A 26999-nucleotide genomic window follows, 5' to 3' on the forward strand; every position below is an offset into this window, starting at 1 on the left:
TGGCAAGCTCAGTCATCGCTTTTGTGTAAATTCATATCTAGCTGAAACTCATTAGATACAGTATTTTTTGTCTTATTTTTTTCTGAAGCACTTTCTATAAATATGATTACTTACTGCCTTTTTCTTATGGCCTTTAATTATTCTTTTTTTCAAGAGAAAATATGAGAACACAAACAGCTGTGAAATGCCACAGCGTAAACTTGATTTTTTTTTTTTTTTCCCATTAAATATATTTCAACTCCATGAATCACAGCAAGGAATAACAATTTACCGCATGAAAACACAGTTCTGCAAAGATAGAGAATATGATTTTTCTGCAAAACCCATAAAGGGGCAGTCTAAGCAGGGTTAACACATCTCTTTTAGACAGCCACTGGAGGCACTTCCTCAAAAACAACCGAGTGAAACTCGCTCGTTTGTCCAAAGCTACTAATAGGAAATTCAATGTTTTTCTATGAGAAGCATTTGGATGTGCGTGCATGCTCGCCGAACATGTGAATCCGTTTCCATTGCTCCTATATGAGGAGCATTGGATTGGTCATTGCAGAGAGATCCAGATGATGTCATGGGAGAAGGAGCCAGTGACAGCGCTAAAGGGAATATTAGAAATACATGTTTATATTCCTTACACTATAGTGTTTCTTTAATATTGCTATGGTGTAATGGGAACTTCTACTTTTTAGCAATATCCAGAAGACTTGTTTGACTATTTACCGGGGCACAGCACCAGGGACTCCAGACACCGTAGATATTATAGGGGGTTGCAGATTACAGGGTTTAGACTAGTCATATTTTGCATTGTAAAGCAATAGTGAATTAGAATAGTGCTCTGTAAATAATATTAAAAGTGGAGAGTTCACATTAGAACTACCTTGACTTAGATGGATGAGAGATAATCTAATCTGTTGTTGATGTCAGTTTGAGGAAACCGTTCCCCACTCTTATTATAAATTGGACAAATGGATATTTTAAATGTTGGAGTAATAGTGGCGTAGCTAGAATTTGGTGGCCAGCTTCAAAATATTTGTAAGCATCTCATGAAGCAGCAAAAGACTTTAGGGGTATATGTAAAAAAAGATGAAGTTGAGCTTAAAAAAACAAACAAAAAAAAAACTTTATTGGGACTGAAAGGATTAATCGAATGATAATTTTGCCCCTTAACCTCATAAGTAAAGTTTATGTTGTAATAACAATTTATTATCCGGTTACAAAATGTAATGTTCAACTCATATAATCACTAAGGCTCAGCATATAGTTGCTGATGCTAATTCCACGCTGATCAAAAAGGTTTTTTTTGGGACCAGACTGCATGGATAAAAAAGAAAAACAACAAAAAAACATTGTTCTCAAAGGTGTTAATGACTAAGTCCTTATTTTATCATGGAATGCTTGGTACGTTGGTTGTCATTTTATGCATGTGGTTATGAGGATAGTGATTAAACACAGTGCTTTAAATCTGCTGATAGATAACACTGAACCAACGAATGTTTAAATGCATTATGTTATGTGTATCTTTGTCCTTGCCAGTTATTGTAAGATCAGTTTATTTCCAAATAGAACCTTGTTTTCTTTGTGCGGAGTTGCAGTATTTTTCCCATGTTGAAATTTTTGTAACTGTCAGTGCTTGAAATACAGGACAAAGATCTTCTCTTTTCAAGGCTATGAGGCACTGTACAGCACATTTCCATTAAGCAATCTCTTTCATAAGTGTCAGCTGTTATAGTTCAGCAGTTAGCTAGGAGTGTTTTATAATTATCAGTGTGTAAGTGGCTTTGTATCGCATGTTACATATTACGCGTTAGTATTTTAACTACAAATGTTTAGTCACATACACAATACAGCTATTTGGGTTAAACTCCTATATCCCCATGGGGAAGGATTGGGGGCTAGTGCATATGTGTGTCAATTACCAAGCTAAATCTGAATCTTGTTATAGAAATACATTTACTCAGTTCATCTCTATGGGGAATATATGTCGTCTCAAAGCAGAGCTTTGAGAAAATGTATATTTTGCATGACCGGAGGAGGAAACCCCTCAAGTGGCTGTCAGAGGGACAGCCTTTATAGGTAGTGTTAGGTAGCAATGTCAACACTGCCTTATCTCAGGGATGGCAGTGTCTACACCGCTGAGACTGCAGGGACATCACTTTGCCCTACAACCACTACATTATAGAGGACCTAACATGCCCCAAACAACTTAGATTATATCGGTACAATGTGCTAGCAGTTTTGCTAGCAAATGTATAGTATAGGAGAAAAACCTACATAAAAATAGTATTTTCACTAAACCAAAAAAAAATAAAAATAGGCGCTCTTACATTTCATTGCTTCATATGCATGTACTGTTTATGCCAATCTCTAACTGTTTATGCCAATTTAAAAAAAATAGTATTTTCTCCGAGCTGTCAGTCAATGTCTGGCATACTGAGGCATTGGCTGACAACGGAGACCATAAAAGACCTCCTACAGTAGGTTCCCTCTGCTCTCCACCCATAGCAACCACAGTGCATGCGCTGTAACTTATATAGAAACTCTCCATTCCGACGCGAGTACGCGGCATTTAACCCAAAATGTTAATTTCATTGAGGATATTTAACTTGCTTGTGGATGTATCCCAAGCAGGGCTCATCAAAAAAGTGTCCAGACGGCATGGAGGTGGGTGTTAAATGAGAAGGGACTAAATCTTTATATTTTACGTTGAATACACCACGTATGTTTGTGATATATGGTGTAGTCAAGGTATATGGGAATGGTTTTAGGTAAGTTAATTTTACCATTAGTTGTTCCATTTAAGCTGTAGTGGTTCTGGTGTATTTAAAGGACCACTAAACTTACTCAGGCGACTTCTCATTGTGTTTAGCCATGCAGCGGTATTGGAGAAACTGCAATGTTTACTTTGCAGGATTAAATCATGCTGACAACCACTGGAGACAGTTCCTGTTGCAGTAACTGACTAAAACTTGGTCACAAGACTGCAGCCCCATAGTAAACAGGTATTCCTAACGACTCTATGTTCCTTTAAAGCTTCACTGGTTGGAGGTTGAAAAATGTATTTTCCAAAAATATAAAGCTGAATTACGGTAATTTACATGCAGTATGCAACGCCTGTTCCATGGAAATGTAAATTGCCATAAGAATGACTCATATACCTAACCATTGTCCTCCACATGTGGAAGATTACAGTTGCTTCTACACAGAAAAAGTAATAGACTGTGAAAATTATACAACAATAATCAAACACAGGTGACTCAGTTCACTGGCTGGGAATGTACTAATCAGTCATTTCTTAATTTTTAAATATCTTTGGTCAGTAAAGGAAGGTGCAAGAATGAGGCAGTGCCATACAAAAATGATCTTGAAATCCACTGTCATGGCGGTATCGTCTTTTTTTGTGATCATATGAGACCAACATAGAAGTTTTTGGGGAAAGATGAAAATGTTGTGCGCAGTACTGTATGGTAGTGTAGCAGTAGCAGTATCAAGCTGTATAAATCAACAGGTTGAGGCATCTTATTAATGGTGAATTAAAGGGCTGTGAACCTGCAATTATGTCCATTTTGAGAGGGAATTCAGCCATCAATATTAGAGTGACTGAGAGCAAAAAGTTGAAAATCAAACAGTTGCCAAGTCAAAGTCCTCATCTCTAAATCCTCGTATAAACCAACCAACCTATAAACCCTTGGACACATCTTCCAACTACTAACCCAAATTTATTTTCTTATGCTGGCAGACATAAAACAGATGCTGGTATGAATTGTGGCTGTTGTGTATTAATCAGTCATACAATGTACAATGAAATAACATGTCTGTTTTGTTTTTCGTAAAGCACATGCTTAAAACTGTAACTAGGCAACATAAATGTCCACTCATATGAGCAGCCTTTGTTTTTATGTGGGCATAGTCTGCAAATCACATCATAAGAACCGCTTAAATAGCCTTCTCCTCTTTTGTGATGAGTAATAAGGTCTTTCCTTAGAGGCCTATAGGCATCCAAACCACTACAGCTCTGATAAAAGGCAAATTTATATTGCTGCCTAAAGGCACCTCTAGTGTCTCTCATTCTGACAACCACTATAGGGATTTCCTGGGTTCAGTCCTGAAAACATTGCAGGACTCACGTTTAGCATGGAGACACTGCTCTGCATTGAGACATTGAATACTCCCCATAGTGCATTTACACAATTTATTTCTAACAAATAATGCTGATTGGTGCAGCACGGCAATTTGCTGCACATGCTCATTAGCTCTATGGGGAAGCATTGGTTTTGCTAAGATCATCATGATTGCTGACCTCAGCCAAGGAGGGCTACACAGTGTGATGGTTAATCGAGATAATTAAATCGATTTTATATATTTTTAATTTGGGGCATATGGGGAAGAAGGTTTAGGATGTATTCCTAATGTTAGTGTTCTTTTAATAAACTACATTCACTGCATTTGTATGCTCTTTGCAGGCTTAGTTTTGTATTGGGAACTTTCAGTTGAATATTATGATGTATTTCAAGATGGCTACACTTAAAAACTGAGGTTTTGATAGTGACTATTACAGTTATTTGTAATATAGCTCATCAAAATGAAAATTGTATTGCCTGTTGGAATTATTGTTCAATTCATTTTATTGATTTAGATTTTATTGATAGTGCATTCTCTACAGTTTTCATATACATGAGACCTATATCACTGTAAAATAATAGATAATAATCTATAATAATAATAGTTAGAATAGAGAAACAAAGAGTGAACTTTGTATTATGGGAAATTAATGGCATCTACAGGTTCTGGAGGCATCATAGGAAACCGCAAGACCACAAACCACAAACGTGTCAACTTATACTCGTAGCCAATTCAAGTTGTCAAAATACAAACGTTGCACTTCTGCAGTAGCAATATAGCAAGTTAGGATCAGACTACTGTATCTGTGGTACCTTCAAATTGTTTCAAACTGCATAAACACATTTTGGCACCGCTGTCTTTACTATGAGATATAGTTGTTAAAGTGCTTAGATACAGTGGGGCATTAGGATTTATAGGTGCACATGATACCTTATACTTGTCTAGGTTATATATATATATATATATATATATATATATATATATATATATATATATATATATATATATATATATATTTATTATTACATGCATTTTTTGCATCTATGATTGTACAATGAGAAATACATAGATTTTCCTTACACGTTTAGAAAATGCGCCTTACATCATCAGGAATTATACACTGAAAAATATTTATCAGAATATTAAGTACAATTAAAGGAGCACTAAAGTGCAAGGAAAACTCGTTTTCCTGGCACTGTAGAGTTATTAGGTCCCCCTCTCCCTCAGGGCCCCCCTCCCGCTGGGCTGAAGGGGTTAAAGCCCCTTCAGCCACTTACCCTGATCCAGCCCCGGGCTCCCTCGGCGCGGGTGACCTCTCCTCCCCCTGCTGACGTCATCTCCGAATGCGCATGCACTGCCAGAGCTGCGCGCGCATTCAAACCACCCATAGGAAAGCATTACTCAATGCTTTCCTATGGACGTCAGTGTGTCATAAAAGCGATTTTCGCATTGAGGATCACGGAAGCGATCTCTAGTAGCTATCAGGGAGACAGCCACTAGAGGCTGGATTAACCCTCAATGTAAACATAGCAGTTTCTCTGAAACTGCTATGTTTACAGCTGCAGGGTTAAAACTTGGGGGACCTGGCACCCAGACCACTTCATCTGAAGTGGTCTGAATGCCTGTAGTGGTCCTTTAAATATTTGACATTTTGTAAGGCATAAATGATATAATTTGCATTAAAAAATTTGCATATCAGGAGAAATGAGCTCCACATAGGTAGTGTAATTGAGTTTTTCAGAAATTAGTTGATGCTGACAATGTTCCTAATGTTGTGACTGAACATTTGTGCTATATCTAACTTGTTGATCGTGTGTGACACCACTAAATTAGAACTGGAAGTGAATGATCGAGGCTTTAGCACCAGTAGTCCTGCCCTACATTTTTTGTGATGTAAAGTCACTTAGCCAGTGGTTGCAAGGGACCATTATATGTACGCATGTTAATAGGCTTAGATAGGTTCCTGGGAACAAACCAAGCAATAATGCAGTTTATTAACGTAAAAATAAAATGTATTCATAGTAAATCACAACATGACGTTAGAACAATAATAATAGCAAGCAAAGTACAGTATGTTTTGAATCAAATATCAAGTGAGGTGACACAGAATCTAGATACTAAGTTGTTCTTTTCGGGAATAATATTTAAATTTATGTGTTTCTTACTTGTGTCTTCATAAAATTAAACAAATTACTAAGAAATATAGAGCAGGGCTGTCAACTCCAGCACACTAAAAGTTGTTGGATTGCAGTTTGCAGAGTTCTCTGCCCTTCTTTTGCATTTATAGACTTTTGGGAGTTTTAGACCAGAGGTAGGCAACCTTCAACACTAGAGATTATTATTATTATTATTATTATGATATTTATAGAGTGCCGTCAAATTCTGCAGCGCTTTACAATGGGTGGACGAACAGACATATAGTTGTAACCAGACAAGTTGGACACACAGGAACAGAGGGGTTGAGGGCCCTGCTCAATGAGCTTACATGCTAGAGGGAGTGGGGTAAAGTGACACAAAAGGTAAGGATAGTATTAGACTAGTGACAGTTGCAGAAGAGGAATCAGTTGGGAGCTATTAACAGTTTAATTGATACGCTTTTATGAAGAAGTGGGTTTTTAACGATTTTTTGAAGGAGTGGAGACTGGGTGAGCATCTAACGGATTAGGGAAGCGAGTTCCACAGGAACGGTGCAGCCCTCGAGATGTTTCGAAGGCGAGCATCAGAGGTGGCAGTACGGACAGAAGATAGACGTAAGTCTTCAGCAGATCGTAAGGGCCTAGACGGGACATACTTGTGTATAAGGGAGGATAGATAGGTGGGCGCAGCATTATGTAGAGATTTGAAAGCAAGAACCAGAATTTTAAATTGAGCTCTATATTTTATAGGAAGCCAATGTAGGGACTGACAGAAGGGTGAGGCATGGGAGGTGCGGGCGGACAGGAAGATAAGCCTCGCTGCCGCATTCATTATGGACTGTAACGGAGTTGGGAGCACGTAAGACCACTGAGAAGCGGATTACAGTAGTCAATGCAAGAAAGGACAGTGGAATGGACCAACACCTTAGTCGCATCTGGCGTTAAGTAGGGGCGGATGCGCGCAATGTTTTTGAGATGGAAATGACAGGATTTGGCGATAGATTGAACATGAGGCTTGAAGGAGAAGTCGGAGTCAAAGAGAACACCTAGGCAGCGAGCCTGCGTGGTGGAGCTGATGGTAGCACCATTGACTTGGAGGGAGACAGACACAGGAGTAACAACACTTGAGGGAGGAAAGACTAGAATTTCAGTTTTGGTCAAGTTTAGGTTAAGGAAGTGGGCAGCCATCCAGTTAGAAACAGCAGAGAGGCAGTCAGAGACACTAGTCAAGAGGGACGGGGAGAGATCAGGAGAGGACAGGTAGATTTGCGTGTCATCTGCATAGAAATGATATTGGAAGCCAAAGGAGCTAATGAGTTTACCAAGGGAGGCAGTATAGATGGAGAACAGTAGGGGACCAAGGACTGAACTTTGGGGGAAACCAAGAGAGGAGTTGGGGAGAAGAAGCAGAGCCAGAGAAATAAACACTGAAAGAGCGCTGGGAGAAGTAGGAGGAGCACCAGGAGAGAGCAATATCTTGTAGACCGATATTGCTGAGGATGAGAAGAAGCTGTTGATGATCAACAGTGTCAAAAGCTGTAGAGAGGTCAAGGAGAATTAGGATAGAGTAGTGACCATGAGATTTTACAGCGAGTAGATCATTGGATACTTTGGTCAGTGCCGTTTCCACAGAGTGCTTAGCGTGGAAACCAGACTGAAGTGGGTCCAGCAGAGAGTTGGACTCGAGGAAGTCTGTCAATCTCGCATAGACAATTCTTTCAAGGATCTTGGATGCAAAAAGCAGTAGCGAGATAGAGATGTTATGGACTACATTTTCCATGATGCTTTGTGAGCATTATGGCTGTAAGAGCATTATGGGAGATGTAGTCCACAACATCTGGAGTACCGAAGGTTGTCTATCCGCCTTTTAGACCATCAATATCTAAAGGGGCATGGGGGAGTAATATGAAGCAAGCCGATTTTTTTAAAAAACACATATATTTGACAACCACACATTAGTGAAAAGCCATTACTGGAAGAAGGTTGCTTTTTTGGGTATATAGTATTGATATATAGTTACAAAATAAATTATATACAGACGTTTTCCAGACGTTTTCCTTAATGACAGTGTTCCATAATATATTCCATTTACCTGAATAAATATTCCTGAATGTTGTGTGAATAGTGAAGATTTCTTAAATACAACTTACAGGTTTATTTCTTTGATACCTTCTGATATAAATATAATATTATGTGTTATTATAATTTAATATTGTAAATATAAACTTGTTTTAGTGATGCACAGAAAAACACAAAGATTAAAAGTCTCTGTAAGTGTCAATTTAAACCACAGGAATACTATGTTTACAGAAAGAAAAATCAAAGATCCATTCAGGAATCAGCCTTCATTAATAAAAACAAAACAAAAACATAGTGTGTTATAATTAGTTTGTAATATTAACCCACAATTCTAAAGCTGGTATATACACAAAGATCATGATTCTCATCTATATGGTGATACTTCAGAATGAGCAATATTAAACTAGATTCTGTCCATATATTCTTGTTTAGGATGGATGTCCCGGCATCAGGGACCACATTCTCTTGTTTCCACTCTATTTTATAGGAACTAAGCACATTTAGCTTGTATCAAGTAGCCCTGCATCAATATAACTCATAGTCATTCATGTCTAAAATGCAGAAACATTGCTTATAATTTAAAATGAAAACTTTAAAAGAAATTGTTCTAAATGTATTATACAATCTTAAAAAATAACCTATTATTATTGTCTGTTATGCGCCATACTAAGCCATACCTAATCCTACATCCCCAGCAACAAGGAAGGCGGGCAAGCAGAGAACTGTCTAAACCTTTGGCTGTACCCACTTATTGGACCCGTATTGCATGTGAAAAAATAAATTTAGATCCCCAGTTACAAATCCAACAAAAAAAGCCAAAGATGGCAGATTTTTCTCTCTAGTTTTTTTTTTTTAATATTTGGTACAAGGTGTGCAATTGTAAGAACATAGAGATAGTTATATAAAGAAACGTATATTGATCAAATATAACAATAAGTAACACTGACCCAGGAAAAAGTTATATTCTTAAAATCCAGCCAAGATTGCTATATCGCAGGTATGTTTTTATGTCCAGCAGTCATATATGCTCGGATAGTAAGGTGTGCACGTCCATTGAAATGCATGATTATGTTCTCTGAGATATCCTTTCTTTTCTCAGCAATAAAAGAACAGCATACTGACTGGGCAGAGTTCCTGATTCATGATCTAACTGGCTCCAGAACTGCACCTGATAAACTTCTAGAAGGAGTAAGTCATTTATAACATCTTTATTATTGATTATATTTCAAATCTCTGAGCCATTATTTTCAGAAAGATATGTTTCACTGCCAAATTAAACAAAAGCTATTCAACAACAATTGTTTACCAACGTTTGGTGGAAGTACACAAAAGAATCCTCTTTACGGAGCTTGATGTCTTACGAACAGACAGCTTGCAAGGAAAAAAGAAAACGCAAAAGAAAAAGGAAATAGAATGTTTCTTTTGTTCTAGATTTACAATTTCACAATCCTTTGGGGAAGGGCAGAAAAGGTCAGACATTAAAAAAGCACTTCAGGTTCTTTTAACATCCGAGGAAATCCTCATGCTGAAGACTTGTGCATGCTTTGTACGGTTCATAAATGACTCCATAAATTATGTTTACTCTGGTTTGAAATGTATCTATTGTTAAGAGATGATATAATGGTCTGTTTAAAAAGAATGGAAAAGTTGAGTTAGTGAGTGTGCAACCTGCTGGACAGGCGGTTGTCAGGGAAACAGATAGTGAGTTCTGCGAACGCCACAATAATTGGTTTTTAGGTTCTGCTGGTGTTTGAATTATGCCTGAAACATGTGTTAAAAGGGGTCATTGGAGCACAATGAATAACTATTATTAAGAGAGTCACATTACACTATTAAGGCATCCTTACATGAATTTCATTACTCTCACATTAGGTTTAATTTATCCATGAAAATCTTTACTTTGTGAGGCTAATATGAATATGAGTTTTCTTCTTTCACAATTATCATGGGTAGCGACTGGAAGCTATATGCTAGACTTGGGAAAATTATGGAATTTAGGGTCTAATGTTTTAACTGACTTATAGAAATGTTGGCTGAAGATGGCTAAATGAAGGTATTATAAAGAGTAACTTGCTTAAGAGGAATTTCCAAAAAAATGTAGCTTGAGTTATTTTGATAATAACCTGAATGCATGCTTTATGCTCAGATTATTACATTATAGTGCATCTTAAACAGCAAGCTGTCAAACGTGTTTGTCAAGAACAATCCAACCAGCATCATTCATAAAAGCAAAATGGGTCAACAGTTCAGCTTGAACATAAATACGTATATTAAAAAATATTATTTGCTTCCACATTCTCTGCATCATGTTTAGTGAGGTAGATAGAATGAACAAGGGTATCTCGGGGACAACACCCCCCCAGAGATTAATGCATCTGAGCAGACGACCCTGCCCTTCATCTCCTTTCTTCCAATGTGTGACCATATCCCCTTGGATAACTTGCCAAAATCCTGTACTAATCACTTTTTGCTAAGTTCTGTCCAATTACTAAATGACCATGACAAATTATTATAGTCCTTCTCCTGTCCAAAATATTTCCATACAGGGCTGACTCAGGGTGGAGCCTCAGTAAGGGGCCTGGAAAGCCTTGGATCTGGTAGATTCTCTTTCATTGTTAGCCCAGAGCATCCAATAATATCGAGGGTGAAATAGCACCGTCAACTGCATAAATTGGAACAATGCCACTTTAACACAGCATGGCCTCGATTTAATTCCCACTAATCATGTATATTGTCAGTTTGTTGGCTCTTGATAAGCCATTTAACAGTTCAATTTAAAAACTGCTTATTGAGAGATGAAAAATATTTGTTTTAATATTGAATCCGAAAGGCCATATATTACATTAAAAATACAATGACCACAAATAAGACACGTAAAAAATGATTCCATGTTGGCCCATTGAGGGCTCTACGTAAACAGAGCTTGCATGGCAGGAAAAGGCCTTATTTGGGTTTGCGAATATAGCTTTATTTCTTACTCATAATTAATTAATAGATGGTGTCAAAAGAAAGAACATATTAGAGTTTTGGGTATAGAGCTAGGTTTTGGGAGAGGCTTAAAGGGACACTCCAGGCACCCAGACCACTTCTGCCCATTGGAGTGGTCTGGGTGCCAACTCCCACTACCCTTAACCCTGCAAGTGTAATTATTGCAGTTTTCATAAACTGCAACATTTACCTTGCAGGGTTAACTCCTCCTCTAGTGGCTGTCTACTAGCCAGCCACTAGAGGGCACTTCCGTGTTTATAGCACATGAAAAGTGTGCTATAACGTCGCTGGAGGTCCTCACATAACGTCGCTGAAATTCCCATAGGAAAGCATTGAAAGCATTTTTCAATGCTTTCCTATGGGAAGGTCAAATGCGCGTGCGCGACATTGTTCCGCATGCGCATTAGATCTCCCCCACCGGCGGCCGCGCTTGCTCAGTAGGTCTCCCCCGCTGGATGACGTCGGCGGGGGAGGAGCGTGGGCGGACCCTGACCCAGCGCCAAGGGACATCGGCACTGGATACAGGTAAGTCACTGAAGGGGTTTTAACCCCTTCAGCAACTTGGGATGGGGGGTGGGAAGGAGAGGGGACCTGCAGTGCCATGAAAACGGTTTGTTTTCCTGGCACTGGAGAGTCCCTTTAAGTTAATACTTTTAGGAGGTGCTATAAAATGACCCCAGCGTAGAAGACCCATATCTTTTTTCCACCTAGAAAAGCCCCTTTTGCTAATCTAGAATTAGCCCCCACTAGTTCACTGTCTTGGTACATTCACTGAAAGTTCTAATATTGCTGTATATCTTCTTCTATGTCTGGTATGTGCATTTAAAAATTATTCAGGAGTGACTGAACTATGCCTATAAATATAAATATTATTTGATGTTTTAAATGGGTTGTTTAATTACATTAATTATTGTAATAAATAGTTTTAAGTACATTTAGAATTGTTTAGACCTTTCGGAATAAGATAGGGTAATTTACTACTGGTTTTGATTCAGATTAGAAGACCAGAGTAATTTTTTTATTTTTATTTATTTTTTGTTATTCTTTATTTTGGTTGTGCATATATGATAGAATACAGGCAAGCTTATAATAAATAACATTAGCATAGGCAAGCTTCCATAAACACAAACAATGCATTATATGACATATGAAGAACATGCACATTTTTATATTATATGGTCAACATTCTATGTGAACAGGTAGGTAACAGATGAGACTTGCGCATTTTTAGGATACGAGTATAAAGGAGGTGATCATGTCACTATGCATAGTGTAAAATATAAAACATGTTTAAGGGTAGGTCGCACAAGCAATACCAAGATTGGTATAAACAGTTTTGTGGCCTAGGAGCTAAATTACATGTCAGGGTTCCACCAGTAGCATATAATACAGGTTGTGGGGTATCCATGTTAATCTATGATACTCAAGCAAAAGTGGTAATAACTTGCTGCACCTGTTAGTTAGCCTATGAGAGTTATAAATGGTAGCATAGAAGATTTTTTTTGCCTATATCTACAAATATATGGTTTGTACTGACAGTAGCTAAAAAGGCTTAGGGCCACTGGAAACAAGTTGCCTTCAAGGCAGTAGCTAGAGCGAGGAGGTACAATAAAAGTAAAATGGCGGACATGAAAACAAGGCCTTAAAACAAGGAAACCGCTTTTTCTTGTAATGCCATTTGTGGCCGTTATCATAGGTTTTGCCTGTTCGAAGGGTGATATAGGCTATATGTATAGCCAGCCTTAGTTCCTTGAGACCCATAGTCTATGCAGTGACAGTTTGTAGTTACTTGAAGCAATAGTCTGTGCAGCAACAGCAGTAAATCTGCCCTCCGGGTGCAAATAGGGCATGTCCACTGGGAGGCATTGTAGTCGGCTTCAGCCTATAGTGTGCCTCTTGCTGTTGGCGTTCGTCTCTGGGAAACCGCTGGTGCCTGCTGGCAGGCTGTATAGGGCTGCTGCTGTGCGCGTGCGGGAACAGGTGATCCTCCAGCCCCAGGCTGGTGAGCAGGCCTGCATCACAGTGCCAAAAACTCGGTGACTGCCAGAGTCCGAGTTTCCTCCTCTTGTTGGAGTACTGGGGGGTCTGGTGGTTTGCTGCCGTTTATGGCGCTGGGACCTCCGCTGCTGTGGAAGATGCTTTCTGGCTTTAGCCCTGGTGGCCTTCAGCCCAGGTGGGCTACGTGGAGTAGGGGTACTTGGCTGTGTTGTCGCTGTGCCCGAGGAGACGCTCCCCGCTGCTTGTGCCCTAACTCACCAGCATGTGTCCTAGTTTGTGGATTGGTCTGAGCCATCTGTATGCGCTGGTCCAGTTTCTCCCAGAACCGGAGGAAGATTTCCTCGAGGCGTTGCAGGGTATCTGTGGCAGTTTTTTGATGGGGCCTGTAGCTTAGAGGTAGGCTTTGAGTATTTGGTGAGTGTTCAGCCGCCATCTTGGATGTGCCACGAGGCAAGCATTTTTGGTGCTTTGCTTGATGCTGGTGCAAGTTGTTCTCAACTGCAGTTCTGTATGGCGTCCAGGATAACCCCCACTGGACCGGGGGGGGGGGGGAGGGGGAGGTGTGTACGAAGTTGCAGTTGCTGTACTTTTGCCCAGAGAGCGGCCGTCTCTCCGTGGCTCAGTTCCTGGCAGGCCGCAAGCCTCGGCGTGTCCAGTTGGCTGTACCGGAGCTCGGGAGAAGCACCTTTCGATGCAGCAGCCTCTCCCGGTTTCTGTTGTCGTGGGTTGCAGTTTGTCAGCCTCGATTTTTGGGTAGAAGTCCCCGTTTTTTGTGCCCAGACGTGGGAGCTCTCACTGGACACGTCTGGGCTGCTTGGTTGCTTAGCTCCGTCCCCCCAGAGTAATTTTTTTGAACAATATTATTTTCAATATTTGTCAGTCTTAAATTGGATGGGAATATTTGTATTCATGACTTCCAGATTTTCTTAAAAAAGACACATTTAATATTGAATAAAAAATTCAGGCACTCAGGATTACAATATTACATGAATTTTTTTTTTCTTTTTCCTGTAGAGCCCTATTTTAAATGTATACGTTAGAATTGTTAATAACATTTATATAACTACCAGGGACCAAATTATAGTCTTTGTCTGTGTAAAGTAATATAAGGATCAACCACATGAAATCTCAAATCAAATGACATGGTTTTATAGCTAGTTACATGGGAATAATGGTGTGCCTTTAATGATTTCTCCTTGAATATTTCCAGAATTGTTTGATATTTGCTTTTATTCAAACAGCCTCTTCGAGGGAAAACCCCAGTAGACCTTATTACAGTGGATTCGTTGATGGAGCTACAGAATGCACAGAATCCCTTCCAGTACTGGATAGTCACTGTGATAGAAAATGTTGGAGGAAGGTTACGTTTACGTTATGCTGGACTGAACGAAGCAGATTCCTGTGACCAGTGGCTGTTTTACCTGGACTGTAGACTACGGCCAGTTGGCTGGTGTCAAGAAAATCAGTGCAGAATGGATCCACCTTTAGGTAGAAATTGAGAAAACCCAGAATATTGTTACAGAAGAGCAAGTTCAATGTACACTAGGAATCGTCATGACTTGCCAAGGGTTTTTCAAATTTGAGGAAAAAAGATCTGAATTGTAAAATTTTTCATACTCCGCAATTTTACGAGATGTGCTATTTTGGCCTAAAATTTGTTTTAGTGAATTACCGTAACAATGGATAATTAGTTGCCCAGAAGTTGTATACTTTTTTGTTGCTGCTGTACATGATCATGTACTCAGAGTAGTTTTATTAAGGCAAATGTATTGGACATTGACCCCTTTATGAATAATGCATAGCAGAAGTAATAACTTTGCACTTTAATTTCTTCTCAAATGCCCTATCTTAAGTAAGAAATTTGCTCTTCATGGTGATATACAAAGCCCGTGTCTCAATGAGTAAAGCCTCCTTAGATTTTATTGCAAACGATAAGTATACACAGTACATGCAGTTCTAGCCTAACCTTTTAAACATAAATCAATAAGTACAATTGTCCCCTTTTAGATATTTGTCCACTGAGGAGCAAATCCGAATGGAAATGTGCTTTGGATAAATCTCTGGCTGCTGCAGCACTGAATCCTCTTCCAGTAGAGGTGTTTAAGGTATTGTTATTGAATATTGTTGTAGAGTGTTAGCTGTCAAACTAGTAAATGGAGAAACTTCTTACATTCATGTGATTTATGTCTTATTATTAGCATTATGTGTGATGTTTAAATAAGTTGGCCTTGTTGTGTTGTCTAATGCTTTTTACCCAAGGGCACCTTATTGTAGTTGATATAATTCACAATGTAAACATGTAGTGGGTGATATTTGAAAAAATGTCTGTAGTATCGTAGTGGTGCACAGTTTTACACAAGGAACTATCATTATAGAAACCAATGTAATCAGCTGCAGAATTATGTTAGGTAACATTGTGTTTGCTCCACTTTCAGAAATCTGCGGCGTTTGGATTTTTAAAAAAAATAATTCTAAAGAAACAAAGAAAAAATACACTATTATGTGTATGCACACAGCTGACAGAATAAGTGTAAATGTAGCATTTTTATTTACATTAACCTTAAGTATTGACTTAAATCCAATGAGCATCTTAAGAAGATATGGTCCAAGTGTTGGGGAATGCTACATAATATCAATACAGATATGCTATATTGATAGACTAGTAGATTTTTTTAAAGTCCATTTAGTATGTAGTATGAACCCATTGTCACTTACTGGGCTACAAAAAAAAAAATGTGTGCCTGTTATTGCTACCTGAAGGTTTTCAAAATCATGGAAATGGTGTAAGCACACTTTCTGTTACTAAGTATCCACTAGATGAGTTAATGTACAGCTGTGAATCGTTTCTAAAATGTTACAGACAACTGTTATTTTTGAATGTTTTCTGTTAACATAGTATTACTAATGTGCACAGCCCTTCAATGTCATAATGTCCTGGCAGGGCAATAGTTTGATGTTGCTAACAGGTAACATTCAGACACTGTATGTCTAATACATTATGCATGCATCTCAATTTGATGTAAAATATTTTATTTGTTTATACATTTTGTATATGTGTATATACAACAATTTAATTATTCATGGTGTCATACAAAGCTCTGCTCATATTTACACATTTTTATTTACGCATATGACTAAGGTTTTAAAGAGTATTTGTTTTATACCCCAAGGATCATGCTGACTTAAGGACCCATTCCTTTACCCTTGGCATGAAAGTTGAAGCAGTGGACCCAAATGAACCATCACATATCCGTCCTGCAACAGTTTCAGCGGTAAGTGTTATAGCTCAGTATATAACAATATCCACTTCAAAATGTATTGCTCAATTTGTCGTAAGAAAATGTTTTAAAGTGAAAGTACCAGTGGGATGAAGAAAACTGACTATACAATGATCAGTGATGGGCCCCTCTCATATCAGTTGAAGTTAGACATGGAAAACACATGAAGGAGGAAGAGTCATACATCTCTGGGGTGAAACCTGGAGGGTGAGAAAGGACTGAGATTTTTGGGAAATGATCGGGCTAAATATGCACTCTGCCACTTTGCAACACTACCACATATAGAGGTTAAGGGTAGTACACTGCAAGATACCAGATGTAATAGTGTATCTCATAGCTATTGCTGTGAGGGATCCTGTTGCTTGGATGAAAAAAGTACAGGATTTCCTATCTCAAGTGCATATCAGTACCTCACATAGAAGGAACCAGAAGGTAACTGATGTCAACCAAGGCAACCTTGATGCTTCATAGAGGAGGGAACCTGGCACTCACGGCACAACTGGTCTGTACACCCCTCCAAATGTAATGTTTTATCCTTTGCATTCTGGAAGAAATGTTCTATAAGAATATAAATATGTGTTAGGAAAACTGGTATTTCAGATACCCGTTCGCTTTCGGTTCCTCCTGAACTGCTAACTGCTGAGTAATTATAGCTCGCAGTACGGGTGTTGATTAAAATGTTCTCCAGAAGAAAATGCACTATCCAAGTAAATTCTCCAAGCAATCAGACGTATACCCAAACATCAGCCTAAACTAGATGAAGGGTACAACAGGAATGAATTTATTCAGGTCAGGTGGCCGTTTTATATGCAAGTCCCCATGCAAGGGGTTTACTGTGACATTCCCCACTGGACCTGAGAGGGGACTATGGCAAAGTACACACTGTAATTACATTGGCTCTCAGGTCCAGGACACTCCCATGCAAAACAGGAAAATCCCTCCTGTGTGCCTGTGAGATAATTGAATCAGGAACTGTACTAAACTCAATTATCTCCAGGCACAGAAACATACATGTTAACAACACCCCAAAAGTGCCCCAAAAACACATGGAAACCCCACAAAAGTCATATTCACTGATAGCCCTTATCTGGGGGACCGCATATCCAAAAATCACCCAGATTGGTTCAGGGGTTCGGGATTTCCATGGAAGTCAAAATTTGACGGACCGCACAAGAGGCTCCTGCCCAAAACAGTTCCAGAGAATCAGGGCTTGCGGTCAGTCCATTTCAGGGAAACTGAACAAATCCACGAACTGTTACATCCATGAACTGCTCATGGGTAGCATTTGTTCCCCTAGTTCGTGGGAACAAACATACCAAATAGCGCTCTCTCCTGGCTGGTTGGTGTAAATAAACAGGCGTTCACAAAGTTGACCGACGTTCGGGAAGTCGAGTGTCCGATTTTAGTTCCAGACACTCGAAGACCAAGTCCCGCTGACTCTTTTTTTTTTAATATTTTTTTTTTTTAGTATACTGCCTCATTGGCAGTCATTATTAATTCTGAAAATCAACTCTGTAAGTGAAAAAATAAATAAAAGCTTGAATATCAAGCCCCTGAAAATGCCATTTGAATACCAGAGTGTATATACTTAATGAGCATTAATTACTCAACACTACAAATTGTGTTTGTTATCTTGGTGACTGTGTCCCAGATGTATCAAATGATAAAATAAATGCCCTCTATAGTATCCTGTAATTAAGGCTTTGTGAATGTGTAATCTGTAAACTAAAACATTGTTTTGTTCATATTGCCATGTCTGTTGTATATTTTGTTCTTGAATGAAGATGTAGAGAATATACTGTGAAATGGGAAGTTGTATTTTGTGCAGTGCTGTCACTTACTCCCATTCATTGTTGCACAAAATTGCCCAAATAAACCAATTTACCTATGCTTATACCCATATAACAAAGGGATATTGCTCGATTTCTTTCCTGTAAGAAGGAACTTTAATTCGTTTTACAAGATTTGGTTGTTTACTTCTGTTTTTCAAAATTATTTTCCATTGTACAAAACTATAGCATTGTCTGATGATGGTGGTAATAATAGCAATCTTTCCAGGAGGAACCTTCCTTCATCTCAGCTTGGTGATAGAATAACATTAATTTTCAGTAATTTTCTCAACAATGGATGTCTTTGAAATATTCTTTTTTATGTCTTTATTGTATTCATATTGTGACGTTTTGCCATTAAATTAACATCTAAGGACTAGACAGTAGCCTAACAATAACATTTGTTTATTATCACATACTGCGGAGGTTGGAAACCTTTGGCACTCCAGATGTTGTGGAATACATCTCCCATAATGCTGGCAAAGCATTGTTGGAGATGTATTCCAACACATCTGGAGTGCTGAGGGTTACCTACCTTTGACATAGAGGTTGAAGGTCCTATTTTAGAATCTTAATAATTGTGAGTAGAGAAGTATATGCCATTGACTGAAAAATTAAGCTATGAAAATGGATCTACTCCACATCATTTATTAAATATTAAAATGGAAAATCATTAATCACATATAAGCAAAATTTGAACTGCTGTCAAGTGAACTTTGCAGAAAATAGTTGAATTCGCCTGTTATGGGGACCTCGGCAGGGTGGGTGTTGAAATATGTTCTTTAAAATACTAACAATATATTTGACACTGTGTAATAGATTGATCAGTTCATGAAGTACATTTTTCAGAGTGAGTGAATCATTTATCCACAACTTTGACTTATATTAAACAATTTAAAGTATGTGAGTAATGTGTGTATGTTTATATTTTCAAGTAAATCAGAAATGTTACTTTGTCACTAAACATATAATTCACTAGATATGAGATCAATTTACTGTCATGTATATTGTGTATGCTTTAGTTTGTTTTTAATAGCCGCTGTTTTGTTACATGTTGTGTTATTTGTCCCGTTCCCATGAGATTTTTATTAACCAAACAGCTTCCTTGGTTCGCCACGCTTTCATTAGATAACGAGCGGCAGTTAATGATAATCAGAGGTGGGATACAATAAACAGCCTCTGTGAAGTGTTCAAAGATTGTAATGTACACAAATATTCCGCAAAGGAACGCCTCCAATAATACGATTTATACATTTGTTGATTAATTTAATCAGCAATGAAACAAATATAAATTAATACATAATAAAAATGCCTAATGGATGTCCCCTCTATAGTCTTTCAGGTCAGCAAATGTCAAATGGCTAAATGTATTTGGGACTAACTCAAAACATTAACTCTTTTATTTCTGCTTTTTCCCAACGATTTTTCCCATGTATTTTTTTTTTTTTTAACGCTACATACATGTTTTCCGTCTATGCGTTTCCAGGTTTTTAACAATCTCTACTTCCAAGTGACCGTGGACGACCTGCGAGCCGAGCCCCAAGAAGTGTCCATGCTGTGTCATGCAGACTCTCTCGGTCTTCTGCCTGTGCAATGGTGCCTTATCAACGGGGTTAATCTCACTCCTCCAAAAGGTCTGTTCACACAGAATACTTGTTCGAAATGTTCACTCTAGCAAAAAGAAACCATTTTATATTAATATTACAATTGTTATTTCTGGTTGCTATCATCATTGCAGTGTGCAGAGCCACCAATGTAGCGAGCAAATTGGTTCTTAACATTTCATTAGATAGAGAACATTATATCTCCAGCCTCTCTGCAGCAATTTATGGAGACTATGACGGTTATTATAGTCAACCTATTTTTTTTTTCAACACACCATTATTTTTCATGCATTGCACAGCTTGCCAGGAAGTGTACTCATAGAAAGAATTATTATGTTTTTAATCAGTAGATCTCAAGCTGGTTTGGATGGTCTAATGACATTTAATATTATGAATTTAGTTATGTGTCTGTTAAGACTTGAGATTTGGAACTACCGTAATAATGACTATTATCCCCACAATGCTTAAAATGTCCAAGCTGCAGAAAGCAAATATCTCAAGTGTACTTTCCAACCATGAAATCTACTAGCAACGGAATAATGCTGGCTTTCAGTACTTAGCTAGGGAGCATTTTATAATAATTGTTAAGCATGCATATTACAAGGTTCATGAATTTTCACAAATATCACCACTAATGCCATCAAGTCAGCTACGTTTCCCTATTAAATGAAAACCACAACTTTTCTGGAAATTATATCACTGAATAAAACATTAATACTTACCCATAACTTGGATTAATCTTGCATTAACTCTTTTTTTTTTTTGTGTGTGTGCGTGATGATATATTTTTTTTTTTGTATAAGTTTATATAGGAGATTTAACAAATAACATCACAACAGGGTTCATTCTTGGCACAGGCAAAGCATACATTGTATTGAAGATGGAGACATAGAAACATTTTTACTGTTTCTTTTCTTTGCTAATGCTCAATCTGTTGAATGCCAGGTCCAAAGGGATGATCTTATAACAGCGATTGACAGGGAGGTGGAGGTGCTTAACGTAAAGATAAAGCTAGATGCAGCAGTGTGACTTTCTATATTTAATGTATTCTTCTGATCTCACAAATGTATAGTGGTTACATATAGGGATATATAAACGTAATATGAATTCCTTAAGGATTTATGATCTTTAAAAGCACCTTTACATCCCCATCCGTGTATGAAATATTATGCTTATTAAAGAAACACTAGAGCGTTAGTATTACAAACCTGTATTTCTAATGCTATTGGGCATAGTCCTTTTTTAGATGTACCCTGCCCCCCATCCCCCCCCCCCTTCCCCCACTCCTCCCTTTGCAAACTAAGAATTACAAACAATAAAAAGCTTTTGACATCCTGTTTTCCAGCACCGAGACTCCCATTGTACTGCTGCCCACTCTGACTCCTGCAATGTCACAGTGGAGGCGTTATTTCCTTGATAGATATCCAATTAATCAATATCCAATCAAATGCTTTGCACAGGAAAGCGTGAATTCAGTCCTATGAGCAGCATTTCACTCCGTTTTTTGGCTGCGGAACTACCCCTGGTGGCTGGGAAACAAAAACTGCAGTTTTTACAAAATCGAAATGTTTTACATTGCAGGGTTAAAACTACAAGGCTACTGCACACAGACCACTTCAGTGGGATGACGTGATCTGGGTGCATTTAGTGACTCTTTAAGCATTAGCAGTAATATACAGAGTTTCTGCTACCTTTAAATTACTATGGCATTCCATTTTCATTTAGCGTCTATAAGGGCTATTTTGTTGTGACAGAAGTGTTCAATCACTGGTACTTAAGGGAAAGAAAATCCTGGGAAATTATGTTCACCTTTAATTCATTTTCTAGTAAATTCATTTTTTGTAAAGGAAAAAGCTGTGAGAGTATAAAACAGATTTATCGTAATGTTACAACAGTATAGTTTTTGATCTTTATTAAGGAATTGTGAGACTGTGTATTACGTTCCTTAGTTTGATTATAATTAAATTTGTTACTTGTGTTACAGATAATGAATATAGGCATACTGAGTTGCTTTTATTTATTAAGCACCTTGCCATTGTTATCATCATTTGCATTTAGCTAACAAGCACCAATATATTGTACAGCACTGTAGAATGAGGATATAAAGCACATTAGGAAACAGAAAGCATTGCAGGAAGCAAAAAAAAAAAAAAAAGAAGATTTGCATAGCAGCTCGTAAAAACTAAATATAACTGAATACTGACATAAAGGGACATTGCCTTGCATTTTTCATATCCTTGTTCCCTTTACAGAATAGATGTTTTAATGTTATTAAAGAGTACTCTCAATAGATGGAACACAAAAGTAAAGGCAACAAGTCATATAACAATTTGTCAGACATTCGTCACAGAAACTGACTTCCTAATGAAAGGTCATCATAGCTGGTGGGAATGCATCACAGCAGAAGAATATAACCAAGTATTCCTGAAATATATCACATCTTCAAGAGATAGATGCAGAATCACTTTGAACAATGTTATAGGCGTTCTAAACCTAAATAGAGTTATCTGTAATTGAAAAGTGTACCTTACAATAGACTCACAGTTAAATTTCTAAGTAATTATTACACATATAAGAAGTAAGGTTACCTCTGGCCTGGCGGTATTGCTGCAGTCTTCTTCCCTATTTATAAACAATGATTGTAATAAACAAACGATATCTGATACTGAGGAAGATTTTAAACATACCTTTTTGAATAAACAATTTACATTCTATCCAATCCATTTAAAAACAGACAGTATGAAAGTCTTCGAAGGAGCTTGTGTAGAGGATATAAAAAACGATTAAAAATCTAACTAAAAATAAAGGAAATCTAGAAAAAAATAGCCCTAAAAGATCTTAAACAAGATGCCAATATTGTAATCAAGCCAGCCGATTAGGTTGGTTTTATAAATGAAATATACCGCCAATTAAACAATAAAGAAATATACAAAATTAGACTTTTGCCTATTTTACAGCAGGATAACGATTTAAAGAACTATGACGGCACAAATCCTAAAGTTAAATTCAGGGGTGCCCAAAATTTGAAACAGATTCTCACCATGAGTTTTATAGAGAAAGGCAAAAATAACTTTTTTTTTTTTTTTTTTTTATATATATTTTTTTATATTCTTTATTTTTGTTGTGCAGGTAGATACAGCAGTGTTTGAATTGCCACAACAGCATTCTCAAACGCCATTTATGGAAACATAGTATAACAGGAGTGTGGCTTGAGTAAGACTTGCACATTATAAGTAGTTAATGGTTCAACAGAACAATGGTATAACCTAAGCAAAAGTTGAATATATGACAGAAGATCAATGATAGTAAGCTTGAAAATAAGTTGCTAGATCATGTTAATGGTAATATACTGTTATCCGAATATTGGTACACATCAGCATTCACAAAAGTGCTTCCTGGCTTATCCCTTTTTTAGAGTGATACAAGCTGAGCAATGACAGGCTGAATTTTAGTGATGTGTTACCGCTGAGCTCTAAGTTGCTGTCGTTTAGTGGACGCATTTAAGCAAGAGTAAACTTTACATTAAAGAGTTGTAGACAGGTTAGTACAGGTTAATTCAAGCCTTAGTGTGCTATTTGTGGGGCTATTTTATCCTGGGCATGCAAGGGGATCAACTGCTTAACATTTTGGTTTAGAAGGCATGCTAAAGGAGTAATGTAAAGAACAAAATTAAATAAAACAAAATTAAATAAATGCAGATTGGCACCGTAGGACCTCGGGACCTATACCAGAGGGTGATGCCTGGGCAACATGTATATGCATATGGAAAGTCTTTGTTAGAAGCTGGCAGTGTGAGGCCCAGCAGACATGTGTGAAGAAAGACAATATATATGTGGATAGGGACGTGTGGTAATGGGGAGCGTGAGAGAAAGTTACAAGAGAGTGGTAAGTCCTCATCGGGTGTACATAAAGGCTGAGGGTGGCCTGAGCTGAATGACTCATCTGTAGTTGTGAGTGTCCCGTTCAGCCGACTCCTTCCAAAGGTATATCACAGCCCCGTCTGGATGCTCTTATGCAGCTTGGTCTCCGTCCCGGTGTGTGATCCGGGGGCACTCGGTGGTGCGGTTTTGGATCGATGCCGTTCTGGCCTGAAAGTGTCGCTGTCTTCGTGTGAGGGCTGCTGTTGGTTCCTGCTCGGCTTGGGCGTTTTGTCATGGGTGCTCCCGTGATCCTGTTGGCATGTGTGCCGTCGCTCCTGAGGCATGTTGCTTTTTCTCGCCCCCTCGATAGTTGGCGCCGTCTCTGTTGGGAGGCCGCTCTAGTAAATTTTGGCGGGAATCCGCATAGGCGTCGCAGGGTTACCGGGCGAATCCACGCCGCTGCCATCCTTCTCGCCAGCTTGAAGGCCTGACCCCTGTCCCGGAGCTTCTTCCAGATGTTAGTGCAGAGCTGGTCGAAGAAGTCTGAGGTACGTGTGGGTGGCTCTATTAGGGTGCTGTGCTTCGCCATCTTGTTTGTACCTTTGCTGTGTCTGCTCTCTGCAGGTTTTGTCGCTTGGTTTCTTAGCTTGGCTGGGGTTGTCGCCCCCAGTGGGGACCGGGATATCCCCCGCCGGTCCAGAGGGGGGGGTAGCAGGGCAGCCGTTGAAGCATGCTTGCAGGCGGTACCCGGGCCCCCAGGCTTCGGGGTCCGCTCCCGTTTAGGCCTCGTGGCCGGTGTTGTCGCTTGTGTCGCCATTTGGTGCAAGACAGGTATCTGCACGTTCAGGGCGGCTTCCTGCATCATTTTCCGGGCACCATGTGCTGCTAATAGTGTTTGGTCGTCCATGTTTCGGTGTTTTAGTGCCCGTCGTCGCCGGAGCTTTCAGAAAGCGCGTCCGGCCATCTTGGCAGTCAGGCCCCGCCCCCTCCTTGTTCCCTTTACACACCTCTGTATACATTGTTTCTGGTTGTTTGTCATTCCTACTGTATGTGATTATATTGGTAACTATGTACACTGGTCATCCACAACATTAAAACAACCTGCCTAATATTGTGTAGGCCCCTCCTTGTGCATCCAAAACAGCTCTGATTCATTAAGGCATTGGCTCCACAAGACCTGGAAATGTGTCCTGTGGTATCTGGCACCAAGACATTAGCAGCAGATCCTTAAAGTCCTGTAAGTTGTGAGGTGGGGCCCCCATGCATCTGATTTGTTGTTTTAGCTCATCCCAGAGATGCTCAGTTGGATTGATATCTGGGGAATTTGGAGGCCATGCAACACATAAACTATTTGTCATGTATTTGTCCTAAGCAATTTTTGTAGTGTGTCAGGGTTGCACTATCGTCCTGAGAGAGATCACTGCCATTAGGGAACACTATTGCCATGAAGGGGTGTAGGTGGCCTGCAACAATATCTTGGTAGGTCGTACATGTCAAAGAGACATCCGCATGAATCCCAGGACCCAAGGTTTCCCACCAGAACATTGCCCAGAACATAACAATGTCTTCCCATAGTACATCCTGGTGCCATTTCTTCCCCAGGTAAATGACAGACATTCATCCTGCCATCCTCCTGATCTAAAAGAAAAGGTGATTCATCAGACCAGGCAACAATCTTCTATTGTTCCATGATGGTTATGATGCTCATGTCCCCAGTGAAAGCACTGCCGGCATTGGACTGGTGTCATTAAGGGCACTCTGACTGGTTTGCGGCTATGCAGCCCCCTACGCAGCAAACTGCGATGGAATGTGTGTTCTGATGCCTTTCTGTCACGGCCAGTATTCGGTTTTTCAGCAATTTGAGCTACATATGGTCTTTTGTGTGAGCGGACCAAACGGGCTAGCCTTTGCTTCCCATGTGCATCAATAAGCCTGGGGAGCCAATGAACCTGACGCTTTTTCACTGGTTGTCAAACTGGTTGTCCTTCCTTGCACTACTTTTGGTAGTTACTAATTAATGCATACCTCTCTGAGATGCTCTGATCAAGTCATCTAGCCATCAATATTTGGACCTTGTCAAAGTCATTTAGATCTTTTCTCCTGCCCATTTTTCCTGCTTCCAACCCATGAAATTCAAGAACAAACTGTTCACTTGCTGCCTCATTTATCCCATCCCTTGACAGGGGCCATTGTAATGATATCATTAATATTATTCACTCTACCTGCCAGGGGTTTTGATGTTTTATATTCTATTTTTTATACATATAGGTACTTAGTAGTGAAGGAGTGTGTGTATATGTATGTATGTGTATATATATATTTATATATATAAACAAAAAATGAGACTACTCACTGGATTTGGTGAATAAATGCAAGTGATTTGTATTACAATAGCATAAATTTCATCAATGTTTCGACCGTCTAGCAGTCTTTATCAATATGCTTCAAGTCATGAAATGTGTAACATTTATAACACCTCATTGAAAAAGGATTAAAATTTACCCAATCACCGTGATACACTTAGTTTCCAACTCCTCCTGTCGATCCGACTAACTAATGTGTGCGTAAACCCGTGCGTGCGTGCGTTATGACGTAACGCTGGCGTGAGGACGTGTTACGTTACTAATGTGCCGTTACCTTAGTGATTCTAAACAATAGCTAAAGTGATGGATTGTGAAGATAGTGAATTAAAATCATGCAAAGAGGATTAATAAACGATTAAATAGAAATAGAAATCAGATAAACTAAATAATATAAGAATCTGTAACATAATATAAGAATCCGTAACATAATATGTCTGCCAATATCAGTGGTGTACACACAATCCATGGAGCCCCGGTGCGAACCTGATCCATGGGCTTCCTCCCTCTTCCCACCCCTCTCACTCCCCCCCGCGACAGACACATACACTCATGCATACATACAGACACGCATACATACAGAGACACATACATACATAGAGACACACACACAATAGTAAAATAATAGGGGTCCAGGCACTCCTTGGTTCAAGACAGGCACTTTATTGAGAACCACAACAGCAACGTTTCAACCCCAAAAGGTCTTTGTCTTTTTCCAGCTATGTGGCTGTGGTAATTTTGTCATTACCATTCAC

The 26999-nt window shown here is 38.9% G+C and overlaps 1 protein-coding gene across 1 annotated transcript in view; it reads left to right on the forward strand.

Moving 5' to 3' along the window:
* The window catches only part of SFMBT2 (Scm like with four mbt domains 2), a 197828-nt gene that overhangs the window by 108002 nt on the left and 62827 nt on the right, over positions 1-26999 (forward strand). Inside the window, exons 6-10 of the mRNA XM_063445458.1 lie at positions 9427-9515; positions 14555-14801; positions 15321-15418; positions 16484-16585; positions 19907-20054. Coding sequence (XP_063301528.1) covers positions 9427-9515; positions 14555-14801; positions 15321-15418; positions 16484-16585; positions 19907-20054 — 684 coding nt within the window. The remainder of the gene's footprint in view (positions 1-9426; positions 9516-14554; positions 14802-15320; positions 15419-16483; positions 16586-19906; positions 20055-26999) is intronic.

Source organism: Pelobates fuscus, chromosome 3 (genome assembly GCF_036172605.1).
Source record: "Pelobates fuscus isolate aPelFus1 chromosome 3, aPelFus1.pri, whole genome shotgun sequence".
Lineage (NCBI taxonomy): Eukaryota > Metazoa > Chordata > Amphibia > Anura > Pelobatidae > Pelobates > Pelobates fuscus.